Source organism: Hemibagrus wyckioides, linkage group LG04 (genome assembly GCF_019097595.1).
Source record: "Hemibagrus wyckioides isolate EC202008001 linkage group LG04, SWU_Hwy_1.0, whole genome shotgun sequence".
NCBI lineage: Eukaryota > Metazoa > Chordata > Actinopteri > Siluriformes > Bagridae > Hemibagrus > Hemibagrus wyckioides.
Window position 1 is genome coordinate 20,760,743 of NC_080713.1, and position 24,660 is coordinate 20,785,402.

A 24,660-nucleotide genomic window follows, 5' to 3' on the forward strand; every position below is an offset into this window, starting at 1 on the left:
TTGCAGTGTTCACTGAGCAGTGGTTGAATCCTGGTCTGTTCTTGATCATATGTTTCGGATGGTTCTAGTGGATCTGTGCCCTTCGTCAGGGACAGTGCTGTACACGATAGATTACGTGGACATCATGTGAACCTTGCTCTCCACTAATGTAAATCTGTCCTGTGCCTCTGGTAGCGTCACCTCTTTTCATCTGCTTTTGCCAGTGAAAGTGTCTTTGAAGTGCCCTGTGTTACACCTGAGGCTAGGGACAGTGAGAGAGAAGAAAAAGAATGACACAGAGAAAAGGGAGAGATGAGAGGACACGGGGTCTTTCAGAAAGTCTCCTTAATTCAGTTTATGAATATATTTGCCTCACAGAAAATGTTCTCTAAAATAATTATGGCAGAACATTTGTCAGATTCATTTATAGGTGTTAATACATACTGTATGTGCTCTGTAGTGAGCACTGGATATGTGTGAGGCTCTTTATTAAGAAGAATAATGTATGAATTCTGGGTAACACTTAATTGAAAGATGGCTACATTTGCCCTTCATACTACATCCGTTACCATAAACATTTTTATAACGCAATACTGGAGAATTAATGCAAGGCTTGGTTGAAAACCTGTAAAAATCTATCGCTTCATCTATTGTTTTTATCTATTGCTTCATCTACAGTGGTTTAGTGGTTGGCATGTTTTACTCTGGGATTGTGTGTTCAATTCTTGTATCCACCTTGGTGCATGACGTTTGTGTGTTCTCCTTGTGCTTCTGGGGTTTCCTTTTGGGTACTCCAGTTTCCTCCCTTAGTCCAAAGTCAGGTGTTGTAGGTTGATGGCCGTCTTGAAATGTAGTGTGTGAGAGTGATTCAATGTGTTAGCCCCTGTCTCATGCCCCAAGTCTCCTGGGGACAGGCTTCAGGGGTCCTGTGAAGGATACGTGGTGCAGAGGATGGATGAATGAATTGCTTCATCTTTGCCTTAAAGAAAGAAATATTGAATTAGAGAAGCCTTTATTTCTGTCACATATACATTACAGCACAGTGAATTTTTTTTCACTGCATATCCCAGCTTTGGAAGTTGGGGTCAGAGCACAAGATGCAGCACATGATGCAGCACCCCTGGGGCAGAGAAGGTTAAGGGCCTTGCTTAAGAGCCCAACAGTGGCAGCTTGCCAGTACTGGGGCTTAAACTCCAAGCTTTGGATGAACAAACCAGAGCCGTAACCAGTTGAGCTACCATTTAATTATTATCGGTTATTATCGGTTAACTGTTTTAGACTGTTGTAGCTGAAAGTTTTAAACAACAATAGAGGTTCTGTTGTCTTTACAAGAATTCAATCACAAAATATTGATTTTAGAAACTATCATCTTATATTTGGGAAATGTAATTACTGTATCTACGTTTTATAGGATAAAAGAATTGAATGTTCTTTATCTGAAGTGCTGGTGGTCTCTCTGCATTCAGAACTATTATAAAGCATCTTTCCAGTGCAGATCTATTCAAGTCCAGTCAAATCAATGATCTTTAAATCTAGACTTGTAATCAAATTTATGCAATACACATATGAAGTGCTACATATAGCATCAGTAATGCTCTCAATGTAGTAAAAATCTAAATAAAAAAAACTTCTTTCAAGCAAGATAAGATAAGGGTTTAAATATTGCAGAAAATTCTCAATAATGATTACTGATAGAGATTCTCTCATATGATTTTATATAAAGACCTAAGGCATAAAACCTCTTTGTTTTATATAGTATAGTAACTGTCCAGAATTTACAATTCTTATGAATATTATAAAGCACTGTGTTAAACACTGTGTTAACAAATTCTCTCTCACACATGCAGGTAATGAGGGTAATTTCACAGCAGGGAAAAGTGACATACCTTATACTTAAACAAGCAAAGTAAACACATTCCACCTTCCTTAATAGTCATTTTCATTTGCCTGTCTTAATGAGTGGATCATCCTTAATATACGAAGGCTCTTTCAATAAAGGAAACCAGTCTGTTACACACTTTTCCTCTACTGAAAGCTTTCAAAGTTCTATCAAATTTATAGCATACTTTAAAAAAGTCAAGCTGAATGATGACAAGGGCATCATTAATATCCTCAGGCATACACCATTTGAGGTGTGAATGTAAGATTCGCTTTCCTCATTTTTAAAAGCATGGCGATTTCACAGATTTTAAGCAACAAGGATGAACAGTACGCAAAGATGTGTGGTATTACAGACGGTCACATTGATCCGTCTAAGTCACTTGTTGTTATGCCCTTTGATAATTCTCCAGGAGAACGGTTTTACAAGATATGTAATTAACAGCAGCGCAGATAAATCTCCAGGTATTCACTACTGGATATGATGACAAAATGAATATGTTCCACATGAACAGGCAGCACTTACTCTGAGATGAGAGAAACTGTATAAATCCTTGTTCACTGACGTATCATATTTAGTTTTTTCCCCTAAGGTGAGAGAGGAGCGTAAAAAGGATTATACATGCTAACTCAGTAGAATTTTCTGATTGATCATTCAGAATGAAATTGTGATTATAGTGTTCCTATCAGTGAGACAGCTGCCTTATTATACATGCCAGGTTGTATCAGGCAGAAATTCTATCAAAAATTAATTTTGTCATAGATCACATTAAGGGACACCATCACCATCACTACAAGTGGACATATTCAACATACTGGACATATTTGTTAAGCACTAGCGCGTGCTAGTTTAACAGTTTACCTCAGAAAAGTACAAAATGAGACATTAAACTAGTTGTAGTCACCAATAAGAGTGCCTTATTGTGCTATGTAACAGAGTATAAACACAGATTGTCAGTTGTTGGCCAGACTTTTTCTGCTATAAATACAAAACCTTTCTTTTTTGTTCAGTTTTAAAGACTTTTTTATGTGATTTTGTGCTTTATCTAAGTTAGGCACAGGCAGCTTTTATTTATGGACACATTTTAGTCAGATAATGAAAGAAAGTCTAACACATGTTCCTCCTACACTGTTTTGTTTTGGTTTTTTTTGCCTTTCTGCCTTGTTTTCTTTAATTGACTTTGTGCACTGAATTCTGTTGCTCATGTAAAATGGTGTCCAAAAGTCCGAGATGATATTAAAATCTGGGATTTATTTATTTATTTATTTATTTTAAAAAGCTGGAAATAAACCAATTAAATAAAAATTAAATATTTAAATAAAAATGAATGAAATAAAAATTTATTTTAAATAAATAAAAAAAAAAAATTTAAATATTCAAAATGAAGAAAGCAGATGTTCAACATCTTGAATATTTAATATTCAGGATTCTGCATTATTTCTAGGCCATTGTTTAAACAGTTGTAGTAAATTAACAAAAGAATACACTTTCACTAGTGTTCTCACTTCTTGGACCTCACTGTATGTCCACTCTGTATAATGAAGTGAAGTCAGTAAGTGAAAAGATGGCTGTATGATAATGGTTTTTTTTTTTTTTAATGCAAATACTGCATCATGTGTCACTCTGTGAATTTGTCAGAAGGTCTCAGAGTATATTTCAACTCACAGAAGAAGGTAGATTTTACCCTAACCCTAACCCCTGCCGGTTATTCTTTATATGTAACTAGGTTTTAAAAGTTTCTGTTAATGAGACTTGCTAAAAATTTATGTTAGAACCATATTGCACCTCATATCGGTATAACCTCATGTCAGTTCAGCCAGTGGGGGTCGAGCAGTTCAAATGGCAAGGCATTGCAGGACTCCGCAATCTGCTATGGATTACGGTGTGAAAGCAAAACCAACCCCACTTGAAAGCCATCTTTGAACTGATCTTTTGCTCAGGAGAAATGAGGTCTGAGTTAGACTCCATTATTCCTAATTCATAGCATATTCCCATTTCTGCCCATGTGGATATTAAAAGCCCTTAAAGAAAGATGGACAAAGGAAAAACTAGAAAAAGAAAAGATAAAAGAGTTTAAAGGGAAATCATTTTAGTTTGGATATCACAGTGCAGTGTAAAATACATTGCTAGGTTATGATACCGTGACAGCTGGACCATGGGACCTCCTTTGACTTCAGAATGTCGTACATCTTTAATATGTAGGTCAGCCAACAGATGATATTTAAACAGAGAGTAAAAATGTTGCCTCCAAAATGTTTCACAATTTTTCGCATTGTCTCTGAATGTTTTGCACTCCTCTTTTCACCAAGTGTACCAAGGCACATCTCTGTTAATGTGTTATCAAAGTAATGAATGCAGAACATGCTGAAACCATGTTTGATATTAAAATCTCCCTCCTTTCGCTCCTTTCCATTGACCTTTATTATAACTCACTTAGCTCTGTACAAGTTCCGCTTTCTCCATCTTCTCTTGTTCATTATCTCCTGGTGGGAGCTCCATCACATTTCATTTGTGGAACTTCAGCACTCATGAATTCAAATGATCACATTATCTTGAATGTTTGTCAGTGTACAAGAATGTAAGTAGCTTTAGAAGAGATGTTTTCTCGTTTGGTTTCTAATCGTACAGACTGCAATATATGCTTTTGATGAATTTTGCACACACTACACGGTATCCTAATGGTATATGCATGCATACATATTTTATTGCATTTGTATCTTCAGGATGCATCAACCTCTTTAATAATGCACCACCATATTAGTTCAGCAATTTTGCTTCACTCTGGCCAGCAACCCACTTCTCAGAGACATCACTGTCATGACCAAAGCAGTGCTTAGTGGTTCTAGAAATGGAAAAATATAACGCTGTCTCCAGCTGTGTAGTGAAGAAAAAAGAAAGAGAACATGAAAAAACACCAAGTTTCTCCAAGCCGCCGTTCTGATATGAAGCAATTGATAAATGGGATTAGCTAAAACATTTTAAAACAGAGACATTCTCTGTACTGTAGTTGTTTGCCCTTGCCATTAACAGTGTTGAGGCAGACTAGATTTGTATTCCCACATTTATGAACTGAATTATCAGCCTTTCATCATGATTCATAGATAGTATATCCAAAGACTGGGTTTGGAAGGGTCAAACTTTGCACTCCATTCCTCTGAATTCATTACCACATTTTTCACACTTTTCCAAAAAAAAAAAAAAAGACTCAAAAGACTCTTTAAAGACTCAAAAGTCCACAAAAAATCTTAATATGAAATTCTAGCTTTAGCCATTTAATGTAAAAAGCAGTTGTTTTAGCTGCTCCCTATGTGTGTGAGGGGTCACCACAGCAGATTAACTGGTCCACACAACAACCTGGCACAGGTTTTACACTGGAGGCCCTTCCTGACAGAACCCTCCCATTTTTATCCAGGCTTGGGACCAGCACTGCATCCAGTGGCTGGGGTTTGGGCACTGGCTGGGAATTAATCCTGTGTTGGTAGGCAAAAAACCTACCACTGAGCCACCAATTCCCTTGAAGTTTGTCAAAGTAAATGCTGTTAATCAAGGTGTCTATGTTTCTATTCACTTACATGCCTTTCTGTGTGGTTCTCTCATTGCCACATGTACTTTTGTTGTGTCAGCAGAAAAGAAACACATCACTGAACCTCTCCACATGACACATACATGATATGTATATATGATATGATATGTTATATGAGTTCTGGCTTATATATTTGATAAATTAGCTAGTCATGTGGCAGCAGCACGATGTGTACACTTAAGCAAGATCTTTAGATAATATTTATATCAAACATCAGAATGGGAAAAAAGGTTAGATCTGAGTGATTTCAACCATGGTATGGTGGTTGGTGCCAGATGGGCAGGTTTTAGAAACTGCTGATCTCTCGGGATTTTCCTGCACAACAGTCTCTATAGTTTATGGTGGCAAAAAATGGTGATCAGCAACCTTGTTGATGAAAGAAAGGTCAGCAGAAAATGGCTCAACTAACCACTCTTTATAACAGTGGTGAGCCAAAAAGCATCTCAATACATCAAACCTTAAATAAAATAGGCTACAACAGCAAAAGAAGACATCAGGTCCATTCCTGTCAGCTAAGAACAGGAATCTGATGCCACAGTGTCCTCTGTGCTCACCGAAACTGAAAAAGAGACGATTTGGATGGGGAAAGGCCAGGTGATTGTGCTTTCTTTCCCATTTTCCCATTGGATAATTGGTTAATTGTACAGGTGTCCCTATTAAAGTGGCAGTGAATCTCGAGGATGTTCCAGTTATATGTGTGTAGTGGTTTGGCTGTAGCTTAGGCTGAATTCTGGAAATGTGCCAAAACAGATGAAAAAAGGGATAATGATTTTTTTCTGCCTATAAAAGTATTTTAACACCTTGACATTACAAGTTTGTAGATGTATATTAAAATTGCATGAAAAATGTACTTTTTATCTTGTCTTGCCTATCTTCCTTTAGAGGTCATGTTGGGTGAGGAGACAGTTTAACAGATGTTGAAGGTTATACAAACAATCTGCATTAATATGTTTAAAACTGTGATTTCCTCACACTCACACTGAGAACGCCACGTTTTTTTATTTAGAAAGTTATTTAAAGCTTTTGGATAGCTAGACACAAAAGCAAGGTCTAATCAATGGACTTTGTAATCAGATATTAGCTGTCAAACTGACAGTGATGCTCTCTGAATTTTCTCTCTTTTCTTTTTTGGAGGACTTCAAAATGCTTGACCTTGAATTTCAGTTCAGATACATATAAAAGAGAAATATATCTGAGTTCAGGAAAGCTCGTACTGTTCTGGACCATATATGGTACAAAATGTCAGAATTCAACTATGTGTAGGCTTTTCCCAGGTCAGCACATTTTATTGTAAATGCTAGAAGTGTTGCCCTTCATTGTATTTGGCCCATGCTTATCCGAAAGCTTATATCCTTCACAACAACAAGGTTTTGATCCATCACGGGGTCATGGATGTGGGTCATGTTGAGAAATCAGGTGAGATGGTTTTTAAATCCCTTGGAGATAGAGTTTGTGAGGGGTTTTTTTGTTTTGTTTGGGTTTTTTTTATTACCAGAATGTGAAAGTAGGTGACATCCTTAGGAGAGTTGGCATTTGAACAAATAAAAAAAAAACGTCTTAATAAACTCTAAAGTGGGCAGGTCATCAAGGCAGTGAGGCAGCAATTTTCAGTTCGATGTTTTTAGACAAGCTCTGTATGATGTCAAATTTTCAATGTCAGGTTGTTTTTTCTTTTTAATTTTCAAAATAGAGGAGTATGGTGGCTTAGATGTTGGCACATTTGCCTCACACCTCTGGGTTTGGGGACTCAATTCCTGCCTCTGCCCTGTGTGTACAGAGATGTTCTCCTTGTGCTTCAGGGGTTTCCTCAGGGTACTCCAGTTTCCTCCTCAAGAGAGTAGGATGCAGTTTATTGGCATCCTGTCCAAGATGTTCCTCACCTTATGCCTTGAGTCCCTTGGGATAGGTTCTAGGCTCCCCGCAACCCTGTGTAGGATAAGTGCTACAGAGGATAGATATATGGATGGAAGTTGCACTGCATTATATTTTTCTTAACCAAGCTGCTTTTATAGTGAAATCTCAACGTTTCTATATATGAGGGCCGAATTACAATACATTTAAAATGTAAAATAAGTCCTTGCCCTCTGGTGCCAAGTAGCTATTTTTGGCTTCAGAACTATAAATTAGTTATGCTTATGGAATAGTGGGCTTTATCGTCTGGAATTCTAGTATGTGATGAGGAGAGGGAGGAGACACTACCAGCCACGATGGGTTGCGATAATTAAAACAATTCAAAAGGTGCCAAGAGGAAGAGAGTTAGAGTGGCATGGCCCCAGTGAAGCAGGGATAAATTGCTTTTCTCTGTGTTAATTACAGGGTTATGATTTTCAACTGATGCAAAGAACAGCTTTTTTGTGCCTTATTATGATAATAAATTTGATTTTATGTGATGCATTGCTGAGGCATGATAATTTATGGAAATGATCTGCATGCTGTAATTTCTATTACTGCCATTCTACAGCTAAGATTTCATCTGGTGAGTTTACACACAAGGCTAAAAGAGGGCGGAAAGAATGTGTTGGTATGTGATTGGTGTTAGTGCCTGAATGTTTATGTATTTACATTAATGCTATTGCCCTACTTGGCTGGTGTAATAAGCTTGAGGCTTTGACTCTGCTGTATTGTAATTGGTCAAACACTTGTCTAACCACATGCTCCGTATTCCTCAATGAATTGGCAAACTTTCCTCGGCTTGTCACATCTTTGCTTCAGGGAGAGTCTATCAGATATGCCACTAATTTGTCTTAAAGGCCCTGGCACTGGACCATGTGCAGCTTAATTGTCCCTGTCGAAAAGGCCACAGGGTCTTGCTGAAGACCAGGTGGTGAAAGTAGCTCCCTGGCATTCTCCACATGGAGAACACCTTCTCAGTGCAATTTTTGCAATTTTAAATTGGCATAATTTTGGCATGAACCGAAGAATCTGCAGTGGTTAATCTGAATCAAACAGGTGAGAATTACATTGGGGTGTGGAGCGAGTTGGTCAAGGGCCGAAATCTTGCATGGTTCAATCACAGTGAGAAATTGATTTGTTTCGAAATAGACCCAACTGCAGGAAGTGAACCAAACATGATGTATATTTGGGGGTACAGGCGCTATTATTTTCTGCTAAACTGACCCATGAAATGCAAACTGAGCAATTGTGCTGCATAATGCATTCTGGATATTTGGCCAAATGAACAAAATGAGAATGTAAATGCTGAATGTGATCAAATGTTAGTTATTATTATAATATAAATCCAATAATTTATTCAGCACAGTCTCCATGTTCTTTATAATTAAGTGACCTTTTTTATCTCTAGATGCACTTTTGCAAACTTTTGTTTATCTTCTTTTTTGTTGTTGTTGTGCCCTATTTCTAACCAATGAATGGCCAGAAAAATGTTTACTAGTAGGTTTTCAGACCTACACAACACACAATTATGTTGCTGACAGACAAAATGAGAATATTCTGACTGTCACCAAATGTTGTAACATAAATCTTACATCTTTTAACTATATATTTTTTTATAATAGTTTGCCAGATATAAACACCACACAAACAATGCTGTTTGGTCTGTTCAATTTTGTGCAATGATAAATGAAACCAATCCCAGCAGCAACCAAACAAAGGTATTTGTTTTTCTTCACTTTTGTAAGTTAGCAATAGCTTGTAACTGTTTGTTTAAATGATCACACACTTGACTCAAAATCGGTGTCTTGTTAAGCTGACTTGCACTGTATGACGTTGTTATAAACTAAAGGAGGTTGCAGAGCTAAAAATATTAGCAGCAGCCTGAAAAGCAAGAATTATTTTCTTCACAACTATTTTCCTTCATGCACACATCAGACCCACATCAGGCAGATGATTTGAATCTGCAGATCAGGCAGAATGTTTAAAAGGAATAATCGGACATTAAAAGTCATTTGGATGATAATATACTCTGGCCTACAGACCCCTTGATAATGTCGGCCCAGTATGAGCACACATCTTTCTGAATGAATGCATTTTCTTAAAAGAACTGCTGGAGCTTAAAAACATATCCACTTTCCTTGTGAGCTTTCAGAATCAGATCCTGTGTGGTTGTGTGAACAGTGACAGATGCTTGTATGAAGCCTGTCAGAAAGCTGCAGATCAATGGGAGACAGATGGACAGCACATGACAGTGCGAACTTTAACGATCAGTTAATAGACAGACGGTACTTCTTTCCACAAATCCCTCAGAAGTCACATCAGACGCTGATGGATGGGCTGTCTTGGTATGTTTACATTTTACCGCATGACTGCTCCTTATGTTTTCAATGCACAGCTTTCTGCTGCTCATTCCAATAATGCAGGCCTAACACTGGATGTTTATCTGACATTAAAGGAATAATTCAACATTTTTCACTCTAGTGTATCAGTAGCATCTGTATTGCATATGCGATGTGAAAGGATTTCCTGTAAAGAGAATATAACAGAAAACCAGTTGATTCAGCATTTCATAATGGAATTCCAAGGGTCATTGTTAAATAAATATTTAAAATACATTTGTGTACATTTTATCTGCCGCTTTAATAGGAACATCTGTACCTCTAGTGCAACGCATAAAACCATGCAGGTACAAGAGTTTAGGTTAATGTTTACATCAAATGGTTTGAAAAGAAAAAACTTTCACAGCAGAATGGAGAAAAAATATGATCTCAGAGATTTTGACCGCGTGGCGTGGTTGTTGGTGCCAGACAGGCTGTTTTGAGTATTTCAGAAACTACTGATCTGTAGGGATTTTCACACACAGTTGTTCTGTGGATAGAAACACCTTGTTGGTAAGAATAAAATGTCTAGACTGGTTCAAGCTGAAAGGATGGCTACACAGTAACGCAAATAAAAAGCTTTCTTTGCAACTGTGGCAAGCAGAAAAGCATGTAAGTATGCAAAGCACATCAAACCTTCAGGTGGATGGGCTTCAATTCAATTCAATTCAGTTCAATTTTATTTGTATAGCGCTTTTAACAATGAACATTGTCTCAAAGCAGCTTTACAGAACATAAGAAACAAAAAACATAGTGCAAAATGCCCTAGATGTTAGACAAAATCATCCCTATTGAGCAAGCCTGAGGCGACTGTGGCAAGGAAAAACTCCCATAGATGGTATGAGGAAGAAACCTTGAGAGCAACCAGACTCAAGAGGGAACCCATCCTCATTTGGGTGACACCAGAGATTGTGATATGAACAATGTCCTTTCTGCAGTTATGTACAGTCAGTTGTGTGATGCAGATACAGCAAATGTAAAATGTTAGTGTGTGTATTAATTAGGAGGTTGTTGCCGTCCTCGAACTCCGCATAGGGCTGGCAGCGTTGCTTTGATATACCCAAATCCCCACGAATCAGAATCCGGAGCTGGTCCATCTCTGGATGCCTCAGGATCCTTACAGGGTTGGCCTCAGTCTCCTGGAGCTGGCACAATGTCCAGATGCCTCAGGATGGGTAGAAAAAGAAACAGGTGGAAAGGAATTAGCGTAGCTGCCGTTCATGATATTAGCAGCACTAGATGATAGTGTGCATTTGATCAGATGTAATGGGGTACAAGTTTATGGGATGAATCATGTGTATGCCAGGCTAAAGAGATATGTCTTTAATCTACTTTAATCTAAACTTTAATCTAAACTGGGAGACTGTGTCTGAGCTTCGAACACTGTCAGAAAGGAAACAGCAGCAGAACACCACACCAGGTTACAGCTCTGCAAAGGAATCTGAGGCTACATTAGGCACAAGCTCATCAACACTGGACAGTTAAAGATTGGAAGATCTGGAACCAATCTTGTCCAAATATTGTCTGGTCTTTCATAGAGATAATCCCGAAAAAGAACAGCGGTTTCTGAAATGCTGAAACCAGCCCAAAACTACAACCAGTGTAATCTAGTTGTAATCTAAATAAAACATGTTTTCAAACAATGCTATGGTAATAATATGGAGTTTTGTCTAATTATGAGCACTTGGAAGATCATTATTTTGTGAGATCATTATGCAATCAGGACTATGTTTGTAACAAATAACCACAAATATATTTTAAGATTTAGATTAAATTAGATTTAAGATTTGGAGCTTAACCCTTTTAACAAATAGACTGCTGTTTCTTTCAGTCAGCAGAGTGGAAATTGACTTATTGGATATTTTCATACAGTATAAACAAATGGATTATTTTATAGCCACAAGTCTTGTATAAAATTTTAGTCAGGACTCTGTAGGGAAAACCTTACACAGGATTATAGTTACTGAAGATAACACCTTTAAATTTTAGACGCTTATGGACAAGCACTTGGGGAATCAGAAATGGGTTTGAAATCACCATTTACTCAGAATTTTCACTAAACTCAAATCCTTTTTGGAACTTTTCTGTGAAAATATTGCCTCTAGTAGGCTAGGTACAAACAGAAATGCTTATGAAAAACTTGAAAAAAATGAAATTCTTCAAATTCTTAAAGCACTGCCTGTCTATTTTCATATGAGTCGTTAACAACCAATGTGAAGAGTGGCATGACAAAGACATTCAGTATATACTGAATACTGCAACACAGGCGGAAATTCCATTTTTTGGCCTTTGGAGGCAAGAAAATCTAGCAACAATGAAAACATTCACCCAATGTATACTTCAGTGATGAACTTCAACAACGTCCCTTAGATCTCCATTATAACTAAGTTTAAAGAATCAACATTCTCCATTTTTACCTCAGTAGTCTGTGATAACTGTCCCATCATTTGCATTTGTTACACTGAAGAACAGTGGTAACTTAAAGCGGTTTGTGGTACCCAAAGGACAAGCCTCAGGTTTATTTATCTCCATTCCCATTTCATAAATCTGTCACTCTCAGCACATCAACCTTTGAACCTGTCCTAAACATTAATATTTCATCCATACAAAGGCACAAGGACAAAATGAGTGATAGGGATGTTGACGAAGAAGAATGCCATTGTAAAGAAGAAAGTCTCTGTTGTGTTCCTCAGTTATTTTTAGTCTTAGAGGATATTGCCGCCACCTTTTCATCTTAATGTGTCTTCAGTCGAAGCAGTTTACAGCTTTGACAGCCAAAGTGAAGCATGCAGAATTTCAATGGCCGAGGCAAATATCTTAAAGTCTGCCCTCGAGCGTGTCTCCTGCATGAGGTGTTCTGATGGAGAGAGCTGTTAGCGTGTCTCCCTGCTGATCTTGCTCTTGATCATCCTGACAGCTCGTTCAGCTGATTTTGAGGGGGTCACGAGAATGTGCACACTTGTTTACAAGTACACATCTGGATTTGGGATGTTGCAGCATGCTGCAAAAGCCCTGTGGCCTCCACAGTAACGCGCTTGGGTATTTCATTAGTCGCTTTAACTCGCTGTAGCTGTGAGGATTAGAAGTCATTTGGAAAGCAGCGAGAGGCCATGCTACAGCTGCTTCTCCTCGTAGAGGAAAGCATATGAGTTCCAGCTTCTCTGTCGGGAACCACAGCAGCATAAATACACAGCACACTCCTACCCCTTTGTTGGGTCTGACACAAAACAAAAAGGCATAAGAAAAAAGAACAGCCTTAATAAAAGTGTATGGATGAGAGGAGATCCTCATCCCTCATGTCTGATTGGGATGAATTGGGGTGAATGAGCAAGATGTTCGGTGATGTGCTGTTTATTTGTCTCTTCTTGATTGTGTTTGAGTGTTTGTGAATATGCTTCCCAGTGTACATCCTGTGCTTTTGGTTCGATTCTGTGCCTCAGATCGACATCCAAAGCAATTATGCAACAGACAAATATAAGTAACTGCATAACAAAAGAAGTTGCTGAAATAAGTAGCATTGTTGTGCACTTGAGATTGTAGGTATAGCATTGCTCTGATTGTCACTTCTAAGAGAATACAATTTCACAATACAGAAATCCAATAAAGCAAAGGCATTTCTACAGAAATAATAATAGACCCATATTCGTAGGAGTGGAAACACAGTCACACATAGAAACAAGTATGAACAGACTCCTATGTAACTAAGCTCTTTTTTATTTGTTCACTATGGATTTTTTCCCCACAGGGGAGATCTATCATAGCTAATGTCAGATGGAAAAAGAATTGTGTGCAGCTCTGGGGTTCTCAGGGTCAGATCTGGACTTGCCTTGCGTCGCAGGCAGAAATTGTACCGCTCAAGCAGAAACGTTGGCAAATCACCTTTCTGCTGTATCTTTCACTAAGCCAGCAAAAAGTGCAGATGACTTTTGCTACAAGGTCTTTGTGTGTGTGTGTGTGTGTGTGTGTGTGTGTGTGTGCAAAAAAAGTGAATCCACACGTGTAACATCCCCAAATATGAACAAACATCTTTACTTATTTGGTGATAGCCCTAATTATCATGTATCCCATATAGGTAAGATATCAATTTGCATAATGTGGATTTAACGAGGCACTAATGACCTTGACAGGAGGCTAATGACCCAGAGCTGTGTGTGTACAGAGGGAGGTGGTGTGTATTTCCACATAGCCACTGTGAGCCAGGATGTGAGTCAGTATGTGAGTCAGTGTGTGAGTCAGTGTGTGAGCCTGACTCCTTGCATTAAACCACACTTTGATGAACTCTGCATGCTACGAGCTTTCCTGGTAATTGGGGCTTGGTATAGTATATAGAGACAATGAGGATACGTGTGTGTGTGTGTGTGTGTGTGTGTGTGTTTCCATGAGGAGAGTTTACATCAACTTCTCTCTGAATTCAAATTAAAGTCACACTCAGCTGGATGCCGGTATCATCTATATAAATCATTTTGCTTTTTTGTTGCTGTCTACTTCAGCCATATAAAAAGAAAACCCATTGAAGCAGGCTACATAGCGTGAATTTTATAGCTTTGCTAGAGCTCATGCTGAAACGGAAAAAGATTTCATCAGTGAATAACAAATGAATTTGCAAACAGTTCAGCAGCAAGAGAGAGTTATTTGTGCCCAGAGCAGCATGATGATAATCTCACGCTTGCTTGTTTCTCAAAGACGAGCTTGTCCTCGTGTATATGACCATATTTCCTCAGGAAGTGTTGGGATAAAACGTTGATAGGTAGAGACGCATTGCGGGAGATGTGTTTTTGTTCTGGAAAGAGAGATGAAATAGCAAGGTTAATTGCCTGCAAGAGGAGTGCAGCTGCAATATCCTATCATAATAGCATTTTGAACTGGAATTTGTGTAAGTGTCCTAGATTACATGTAGCAGACAACAAAGTTGAAACATTTCACTTATGTTGCGTGCATTTTATGCTGTAGGTGTTAATTGCATGTGGTTTTATATGCGCCATGTGATTTTCTTCACTTGGACGGCTTACGTTAATTTATTTTTACATGTGATCACATGCTATTATCATGATTTCACATGGATATTGGATTATAGCTGGGTCCTGTTGCTGCATCTGTTCTGTCATTTGTGTGTTACTCCATTGTGTTCACCAGTTTGCAGTTAAGCCTTAATTACCTACACTATTTAAACCATACTCTTTCTGTATTTTGTTGTGAAGTCTTGCCAATTAAGTCTTCATGTCTCCTGTGACCTTTTTTCCCCTCAATAATGGACTATTCCAGTTTATTGCAGCCCATCTGTACTTTAACCTATTCTACAGACAGCGTTCTTTCGATTTGTTGATTCACCCACAGGATGCCTCCCACCTCTCACTCATTCACCTTACACACAAATGACAAAACAAGTGATCACACGTATGTGATAAAAGAAAGAATAAGTTGGAAGTTGTAATCACAGGAAATAAGCTGTTGTAGTTGTTGTAGTTTGATTTTTAATATTTATTTCTTTTTCCTGTCAATGAAAGAAAAAACGTGTGTATAATTGTAAGGCATGTGTGCGAGAGCTGTGAATCATTTCTCTAATTGAGTGTGAGTTGTGATGTAGCTTTGTCTTACTTTGTGACCTGAAGAGCTTCAATTTAATTCTATAAATGAATCTATTATTGAGAGCTGTATCACCTTGCCAAAGACACACACAACACAGTAGCTCTAGTTCCCAGTAGTGGTATAAAATGTGTGATATACAGATAGATATAGAACCTCAACTCTAAAATATTCCCTAAATGCTCATATTGGTGCAGAGGCGTGATTCATTTTCGTAGCATAATCTGTGTTAAAATAAATCCTAGAGGAAATTTCAATGTGTTTAATGAGCTGCTAAATATAAGTTATGAAAATATAAATGTTCAGGTGTCATAGTACAATGTTATCAACATGTGAGTGCGAACACACACATACACACACGGAGAATTCCACTTCCAGAACAGAAATTTACAAATAATTTACTCACCCCCTTGTCATCCACGATTTTCATGTCTTTCTTTCTTCATTATGTTTTTTGAGGACCTTACGTAGTACTTACATCACTTACGGGCATCCCAGAGCTACTGCTAGACAAGCTTTTGTGGTTAAAAAGTACACAATTTTTTATTTTCTAAGAAAATGACAAATCATTTAACTAGATAAGACCCTTCTTTCTCAGCTGGGATCAGCTTAAAGGCCTTTGAAGCTGCATTTAAACTGTATTTTGGAAGTTCAAACTTGTGGGCACTTCAAAATTGAAGTCCACTATATGAAGAAAAATCCTGAAATGTTTTCCTCAAAAAACATAATTTCTTTACGACTGAAGAAAGAAAGACATGAGCATCTTGGATGACAAGGGGGTAAGTAAATTATTTGTAGATTTGTGCTCTGGAAATGAACTTTAATGACATATTATGTAAATATGTAAAATATGCTATATTTGTGATTACCTACACTATATTGCCAAAAGTATTCGCTCACCTGCCTTGACTCGCATATGAACTTAAGTGACATCCCATTCCTAATCCATAGGGTTCAATATGACGTCGGTCCACCCTTTGCAGCTATAACAGCTTCAACTCTTCTGGGAAGGCTGTCCACAAGGTTTAGGAGTGTGTTTATGGGAATTTTTGACCATTCTTCCAGAAGCGCATTTGTGAGGTCACACACTGATGTTGGACGAGAAGACCTGGCTCTCAGTCTTCGCTCTAATTCATCCCAAAGGTGTTCTATCGGGTTGAGGTCAGGACTCTGTGCAGGCCAGTCAAGTTCATCCACACCAGACTCTGTCATCCATGTCTTTATGGACCTTGCTTTGGTCACTGGTGCACAGTCATGTTGGAAGAGGAAGGGGCCAGCTCCAAACTGTTCCCACAAACTTGGGAGCATGGAATTGTCCAAAATGTCTTGGTATGCTGAAGCATTCAGAGTTCCTTTCACTGGAACTAAGGGGCCAAGCCCAGCTCCTGAAAAACAACCCCACACCATAATCCCCCCTCCACCAAACTTTACACTTGGCACAATGCAGTCAGACAAGTACCGTTCTCCTGGCAACCGCCAAACCCAGACTCGTCCATCAGATTGCCAGATGGAGAAGCGCGATTCGTCACTCCAGAGAACGCGTCTCCACTGCTCTAGAGTCCAGTGGCAGCGTGCTTTACACCACTGCATCCGACGCTTTGCATTGCACTTGGTGATGTACAGCTTGGATGCAGCTGCTCGGCCATGGAAACCCATTCCATGAAGCTCTCTGCGCACTGTTCTTGAGCTAATCTGAAGGCCACATGAAGTTTGGAGGTCTGTAGCGATTGACTCTGCAGAAAGTTGGCGACCTCTTCACACTATGCGCCTCAGCATCCGCTGACCCCGCTCCGTCAGTTTACGTGGCCTACCACTTCGTGGCTGAGTTGCTGTCGTTCCCAAACACTTCCACGTTCTTATAATACAGCTGACAGTTGACTGTGGAATATTTAGGAGCGAGGAAATTTCACGACTGGATTTGTTGCACAGGTGACATCCTATCACAGTTCCACGCTGGAATTCACTGAGCTCCTGAGAGCGACCCATTCTTTCACAAATGTTTGTAAAAACAGTCTGCATGCCTAGGTGCTTGATTTTATACACCTGTGGCCATGGAAGTGATTGGAACACCTGATTCTGATTATTTGGATGGGTGAGCGAATACTTTTGGCAATATAGTGTATGTGTAGTAAGAAACCTAATCCTAAACCTAATCCTAAATCAAACTGTAACCTAAACTGCAGTAACCATAATGAAATAATCCTGATATATATATATATATATATATATATATATATATATATATATATATATATATATATATATATATATATATATATATATATACATATTCAGGATATTTTGGACCTAACAATTCACACACACAGACACACACACACACACAGTCCTCCTGCAGTTCTCCTCCAAGTCTGCACTTTGATGTGCTATTCCTTAAGCGTGCATGTCTATAAAAAATGGACCTTTGGGACACGGTGTCTTTACATTCTGAATGTGTCATTACTCAATAAAATGCTTGTGCTGTGCAGATGCATGACAACGACCAGTCAAACGTTCATCATTTTTTATGTGAAGACAAATGAGGTTCAGATCAGTTCATCCATTCTTATACAGAACCTGATTCACAAGATCGCACTGACAAATATAAATGATGTACTGTGGCGGAATCATAGCCTCTCCTACAAAGAGTGTTGATGTAGATGAAATCAGGTTATACCTCGTTTCATCACTGAGTTGATGTTTTTCATTCAACATAAGTTAAGAACTTGAGGATCAGTGACAAGTTAGATGAATGAAAACACACCTTTTCTTGTACAGCGTTGTATACTGTACGTTCTGTCTCTGATTGCTTCTAGATAGTATGGGTGAGGGTTTCTGGGCAAAGAGATAAGTGGGGAATCTATTTTCATCATTGATTTGATCAGTGTGTAATAATAATAAAAAAAAAAAAAGAAATACTCAGAGTGGCCAAATTTTCAAGGAATAAGAGAAATACAACACCTCAGGATGTACTGTTCCTGGAAAATAATCAACCTACCTACCCAGTCACTGATTATTGTGCTATAGAAGCACTCTACATTGTGTTCTTTACATAGAGGGCATTAGAGAGCACATTTATATTCCCTTAAAATCCCAACTCATTATTAATTCATTCATTTGAAAGCATATAATTCATTTACTAATATCAATTATTCAGCGACTACCATTCAACTAATAGAAAAGATGTGTGGTTATGTAACTGACAAAAGGAATGGATGGACACACACACATACACACACACACACGTACACGCACGCATGCCTAAAATTGATAGCTTGTTACTTTTTCAAGGTCGCTACACAACATGCTAAAGACTCTCCATGCCTGCCAATTAAATGATGCCATTTAATTTCTTATAAAATAAAAAAAGCACAGAATACACAGTGATAAATGCTTCCTACACGCATGTGTGAACAGTTCTCCTGCTTTTAAAATAATAAAACAATCAACACATGATACCTGTTCTCCTGTTAACTTGTATGAGCTGGAAAAAGGAAATACATTTACTGTTGTGAGTTATTACAGTGCTGCATGTCAATTCAATGTGCTTTCTTCATTTCTTTCTCAGGTTTGCGGTGCTGAGAGACCCAGCAGGGTGGCTTAGTGTAAACCCGGTAAAGGGCACAGTAAACACTACAGGCACGCTGGACCGTGAGTCTCCTCATGTCCACAATAACCGCTACAGTGCAGTCTTCATGGCCACAGACAGTGGTAAGAGTGCCATCTCACACTACACAATGACTCAACTGTTTCAGCTTTCTGAACTCTTGCCATCTAAATAATGTCCCTTTGTTGGTCTCCTAATGATAGTGTGTTCGCTCTTCTAACAGGTTTGGCAAATATTCATGAACATCATTACAATGTTCTTATTGTTTGATGCAGAATAAATTGTTGTGTTTTTTTTTTTTGAAAGCATGTTTGCTGTTTTTTTTTTTTTTAATTTCATTTTTTTTTTATCACCTTCCTACAAAGGCACAATTTCAGTACTGTAATTGGCACAATATGTGTTTAACTCTGACTTACTAGTGGAATGAATTGGCACCCGTGCCATAATTGGCCCTGAACGTTTGTAAATGGCAATGAAGAATGTCGTGAATACTAAGTGGTAACTGCTTTGTCTTTTAAATTGCAGTCAGAACCATTGCCAATATCACACTGGAACCCTTTGGAGAGTTATTTGTACAAGTCATCAGTGGAGCTTAGAGCTCAGTCAGGGTCGTGCATTATCCTCTCGGTGCAGAAAATTACACGGTCTCAGGCACAGAACGCAAGGCCCCCGGTCTCAGTGATCTCTGGGTAATGTAGTTATTCCTCTTGCTTGGCATTTGCAGAGATTAAATTAACCTGAAGTCGATGAGGTGTCCCTAATTGTTGCAGTGGGTTGTTCCAGATGGGAGCAAGGAGATCTGGTGTTTGGGAAGAGGGTTGAGCATGAGGGTTCTCATGTGTGTCAGTCGTTCAGGCCTCGCTCGGTTTCTTCACCTTGGCATCTTGCCACTTCTTCCATCCTCTATGTGAGTGAAGGAGGAAGAAAGATGACTCTCTGGAAGTGCTCCATTAACAGACGTGTGATATTGCTTTAGCAGCAGGGGTCTGCCAATGGCATAGACTGGTACAAATCTGAGACAGTGAAGCAGGAAAGAATCATCTTCCTCACCTCCTCTCCCCCTATCACTCCTTCTGTCACTCTTCCCTCTCCTACATGAATGCACCAATGACATGAGAACTGATCTCCTTCTCTATGTGCCCAGGTGTTTCTGATGTCATTAACCCCCTTCTCTGCACATTTCTCTCATGTTCGAATGAGGGTATAAGTGGGACTAGACAGGACTCTCATGAGACATGCTCTAAAATGTCCTCTTGTGCCAAGACTGAAAGCAGCCTTGAAAAATCCGAGACAGAGAAATGAAGTGTGTGTATGGGCTGTAAAAGATAAGCCGGCCTTGTTAGTTTTTTGGAAAAAAAGACTTTTCATGTTCAGCGCAATGCTCATTAGTCAGCAGGTATTATTTGAAATTTATCAATTTATGTTTTTAATAAAGTTCTAACTGTGCCATTTCATTTCTCTTGTGTAAGGCTGGAAACCTCTAGATAACACAAGTCAGTCTGGGAAAACTGAAAGAAAACTGCACATAGTTTTGCATCTGAGCCAATCTGGCCAATTCACCAACTGGAAAGTTTTAGGAAGCAAACAATTGTGGACATATTGAAAACACGATAAACTCCTGAATAGTAGTAACCACAGATACTTGTTTCTCTGCTGCTGTGAGGAAACAACATCTCCTTTCTAAATGTGTGCAGTTACAGAGAACACAGAGAGACATATATATATATATATAAACCATGTGCATGTTTTCTTTATAAAAGAGAACATCTAGTTAACCAAAACAAAAATCTAAAGAACAAATTAAAAGTGATAAAAATGGCCTGCATACCACACACACACACACATTAAGTTTTCATGACCTGGAATCAGTGTCTTGTGGCTACAAATTAACTTACAATTGAACTACAATCATCCCAGTGGGATATTTCATGCCAGCGGTTGCTCTGTAATACTTACAGAAACAGAAGAAAACAGGTTACTACAAACAGAAACAAATGTGAAAAAGAAAAATTTGGAAAAAACAATATTTATAATAAGGAAATAAAAAAAAAACACAATATAGGATAAACTTAATATAGTGTTTTTATCCTTGCTGCAATTCTATAACTTATGGTAACTGAGCAGAATAAATTGTCTGATTGTAAATGTAGTAAAGTGACAGGGTAACCTGCCATTTACAGTCTACCAAACTTATACCTGTTGCAGGGTCAAGTTTTATATAGTCTACTCTGAATTCAGAAGTTGTTCATAGTACAGTTGGAAAAAAACCACCTTTCTCCAGACACATTACTCAAACTCACTCGAACAAAGGGGAGAGGTGTTGTGGAGTCTGATAGCAGCTAGTAGAAATGATTTCCTGTGGCATTTTGCCGCGCATGTTGGTGACCTCAGTTTCTTTCTGAGGATGCTTCTGTGTAATGGAGGAGAGCCATTGTCTAGTGCAGCATCCTTCTCTCAGACACCTTCTCCAAGGAGTCGAGTCCCCCCCCAATAACAGAGCTCAGCTTTCACTCTGTTTGCATCAGCTGCCTTAATCCTGCTGCCCCAGCACACCACAGCATGAATGGAACTGGCCATTACTGCCAGAAAACATCTGTTTCTACAGATGTTAAAGGACTTTAACCTCCTGGGAAAGTAGTCAAATCTGCATTTTATAAAAGACAAAAATGCAACCTAATTGGATCAAAGTGTTATTTTATAAGCTGATAAATAATAATAAGGGATGAAGCAATATTGCTAAATTAAACCAAGTTGGCAGTGATTAATATGAACTAATAATACAGCAATACAGTATACAGGCGATATACTAGACTCCTTTTAGTTTAATTCAAACCTTCTTCTCATTTATAGAAGAAGGTTTATATTTTATAGGTTAAGATTTATATTTATCATCGGATAAAGATATTACTTTTGAAATGTCTTGTGCATTTATGTTTTATCATATCACTTTAAAAAAAAAATTGTCTGCATTTTCATCCTGCAGTTTCTATCCCCTGATTTTAAGGGGTTAAAGGTATGCGCTTGTGTTTAAAGACACTATATAAGACACTGTTTAAAGAGAAATGCTGTCTTGGTCACCTCTACTCAAAAACAATCTGGCAACCTTGGAGGCGTGATCTACATGCAGGTCATTTTAATGGGCCTTAAAGAAACTCAGCTTACACACCTGAGTAAACCGACTTTGAAGACTATTGACTCTCGTTGCTAAAATATTGATGTAATTTTCTGACTTAAGTAGCTGAATTACGTCAGATTTAAGTAACTGATCTCAGCTTGAGGTCAAATAGAAGTTAGGGACTAGAGGGTACATGTAGAGGTGTTTCTTCTTCTTTTTCTTCTTCTTCTTCTCTTCTTCTTCTTCTTCTTCTTCTTCTTATTATTATTATTATTATTAGCAGTAGTAGTAGTAATTTTAAGAAGAAGAAGAAGAAAAAACTGTGATCTGTTTATGGAGCTCATCATTCTCAAATGTCATTGGTACATCCTGTGAACCAGTGAAGGGATGAATCTGGCTGAATCTGAACACTGTGTTCCCCGTTATACTGTCTAAGGAGTGTGTAATTTTATTTTTTATTTTATTTTTTTTTTGGGGGGGGGGCGGTAGTGTTAGCACTTGTTCTGACTCAGTTCTTTTCTGTGGTCATTTTTTTTATCCCTTATAACGCATAGTCTATAACAGACGGCCTGGTCTGCTATGATCTGTCAGATGATTGCATGACACGAGAGTCCTGCTGGTCACTAACAGGTTATCGATCCAGTCCAGTCTGCCATGTCTTTATTTGGAGAGCTCAGGAGATGAATGTTGCTGCTCCCCCGGTGACCACAGAGGGGGACAGAGCTGACGGCTGACAGAAGCTGGGAAAAGACAGGAAAGAACAAAGCAGGACAACATAGATAAAACAAAAAGAGGAGGAAGTGAAAGGAAGGATTAGGGTGAACGAATAGGTGAGACTGTGATGCTTTGTGTGTCTGTGTGTGTGTAGCCTTACAGTTCCCAAAGGTCTATATGACACACACATGACCCTTTTCTATGTGCAGAAACAAACAGCTCCATTTCACAGATGTTGTGTGAAGCTGCAGCTTTGTGTCAAAAAGTCAGAGTTGGTGAGCCAACTTTTATAACTTCATCGACACTTGTTCATCTCTCATCCACAGAGGCACCTTGTTGTTTCAGCATGGACACAGGTTCCATCGTGTGAGCATATAATTCTGGTCTGAAGCTCAGACACATTTTTCTCCCGCGCCTTTATTCCCTACTGAGCCAGCAGATGTTCATTCAGTCCATTTCTCTTAGAGTGTGAGTGAGTACATGAGTGTGTGTACATATGCTCACGCGCTAATATTCGTCTTGCGTGATTATGTGCTCGAAAGCTACTCATTATTTGCTACTTGGTATTTTTTTTAAACTCCATCTTATTTTTCTTTGCCGTCATCTTTAAGACGTCTTGTTTGTATATCAGCAGTGACAGAGATGAAAAGTGGCGTATTAAATCTATTGCACATTTCCACGTTATTAGATGTGCTGCACTGTCACTGAAATTACTCTGACACATGGATCGGACTGGATTCCCCTCTGCCTCACTCGTTGAGAAATGGCAGCTGCACATATTTTTCTGGGTTTTTTTGCCACATTGGAGGCTGCCTGGGTAGTCAGTGGCTTCTTAATATAATAATAAATGACTCCCCAGTAGGTTTGGCTTGTCATATAGAGCAGTGATGGTACATGAACAAAGCAAAGTGTACAGTAGCATAGGCTTCAGGTTTATGTCAGAGTAAATGAGTGTTTATCGAGAGCACTAGCATATGGTGAGAGTTTGGCTTGCATCAGTCACTGAGAATGAGAGGACAGCATGCTGTTGGAGCATGTGCTACTGTCTTATATACTGTCTATATATAAAACAGTAATATGTTGGCTAGCATGTAAATATTTATCTCTTTATTCCTCTTTTTAACTGACCAGAGCCAACAAATCTCTCCCAGAGCGTTTACAAGCAGTGTATGTTGTGATTAGCTAAATATGAAGAGTATGACACTTCCACAATAAATATAATACATTTACAGCATCTGTTATACACTGGATATAAAAATTCTACATATTCCTGCAAAAAAAGTACTTGTAAAATTGCAAAAAAAAAAAGTGTTATATATATGATGTAAAAAAAAAAAATTAAATCGTGATTAATCATGTCAGACCATTTTCCACTGTCAGTGTGATATAATAACTTGCAAAACCCATGTAAAATAAACTATTAGAAACATATTAGGGAGGAAAAAAGACAAATAAAAAACTTACAATAGCCCGGGAGATTAATTTTGGACAACCTTCCTTTTATAACTGGGCATGAGACTGAGGTGAGACACACATCATCACTGTAGTGATTCTGATTAAATTAAGATCAGCTTTAAGATTTTCTTGACATTTTCTTGGTTTCATTCACTTGCTGTAGCCATGGTCTGCAAATCCAAGCTTACAAAGCATGCACGGGATCTCACTGTCGAAAAGGATGAGTCAAGAAAAAAAAGAAAGAAATGAATTACCAAAACAGTAGATGTACCATAGAACAGTATGAAAATCATCCTCAATAAAGGGAGAAAATGGGGCACCACAGAGACATTACCGAGAACAGGATGCCTCTCCAAAATTGACAAAAGTACAAGATGAAAACTTATCAAGGAGGCTGTCAAGAGACCTACAGCAACATTAAAAGAAGCTGCAGGAATAGCTGCCGTAGCTTACAGAGCCAGCAGAGGTTCCAGGACA

General features: G+C 38.4%; 1 protein-coding gene across 1 annotated transcript in view; it reads left to right on the plus strand.

The window, feature by feature from the left end:
• The window catches only part of cdh13 (cadherin 13, H-cadherin (heart)), a 344,517-nt gene that overhangs the window by 299,133 nt on the left and 20,724 nt on the right, over nucleotides 1-24,660 (plus strand). Inside the window, exon 12 of the mRNA XM_058388412.1 lies at nucleotides 18,861-19,003. Coding sequence (XP_058244395.1) covers nucleotides 18,861-19,003 — 143 coding nt within the window. The remainder of the gene's footprint in view (nucleotides 1-18,860; nucleotides 19,004-24,660) is intronic.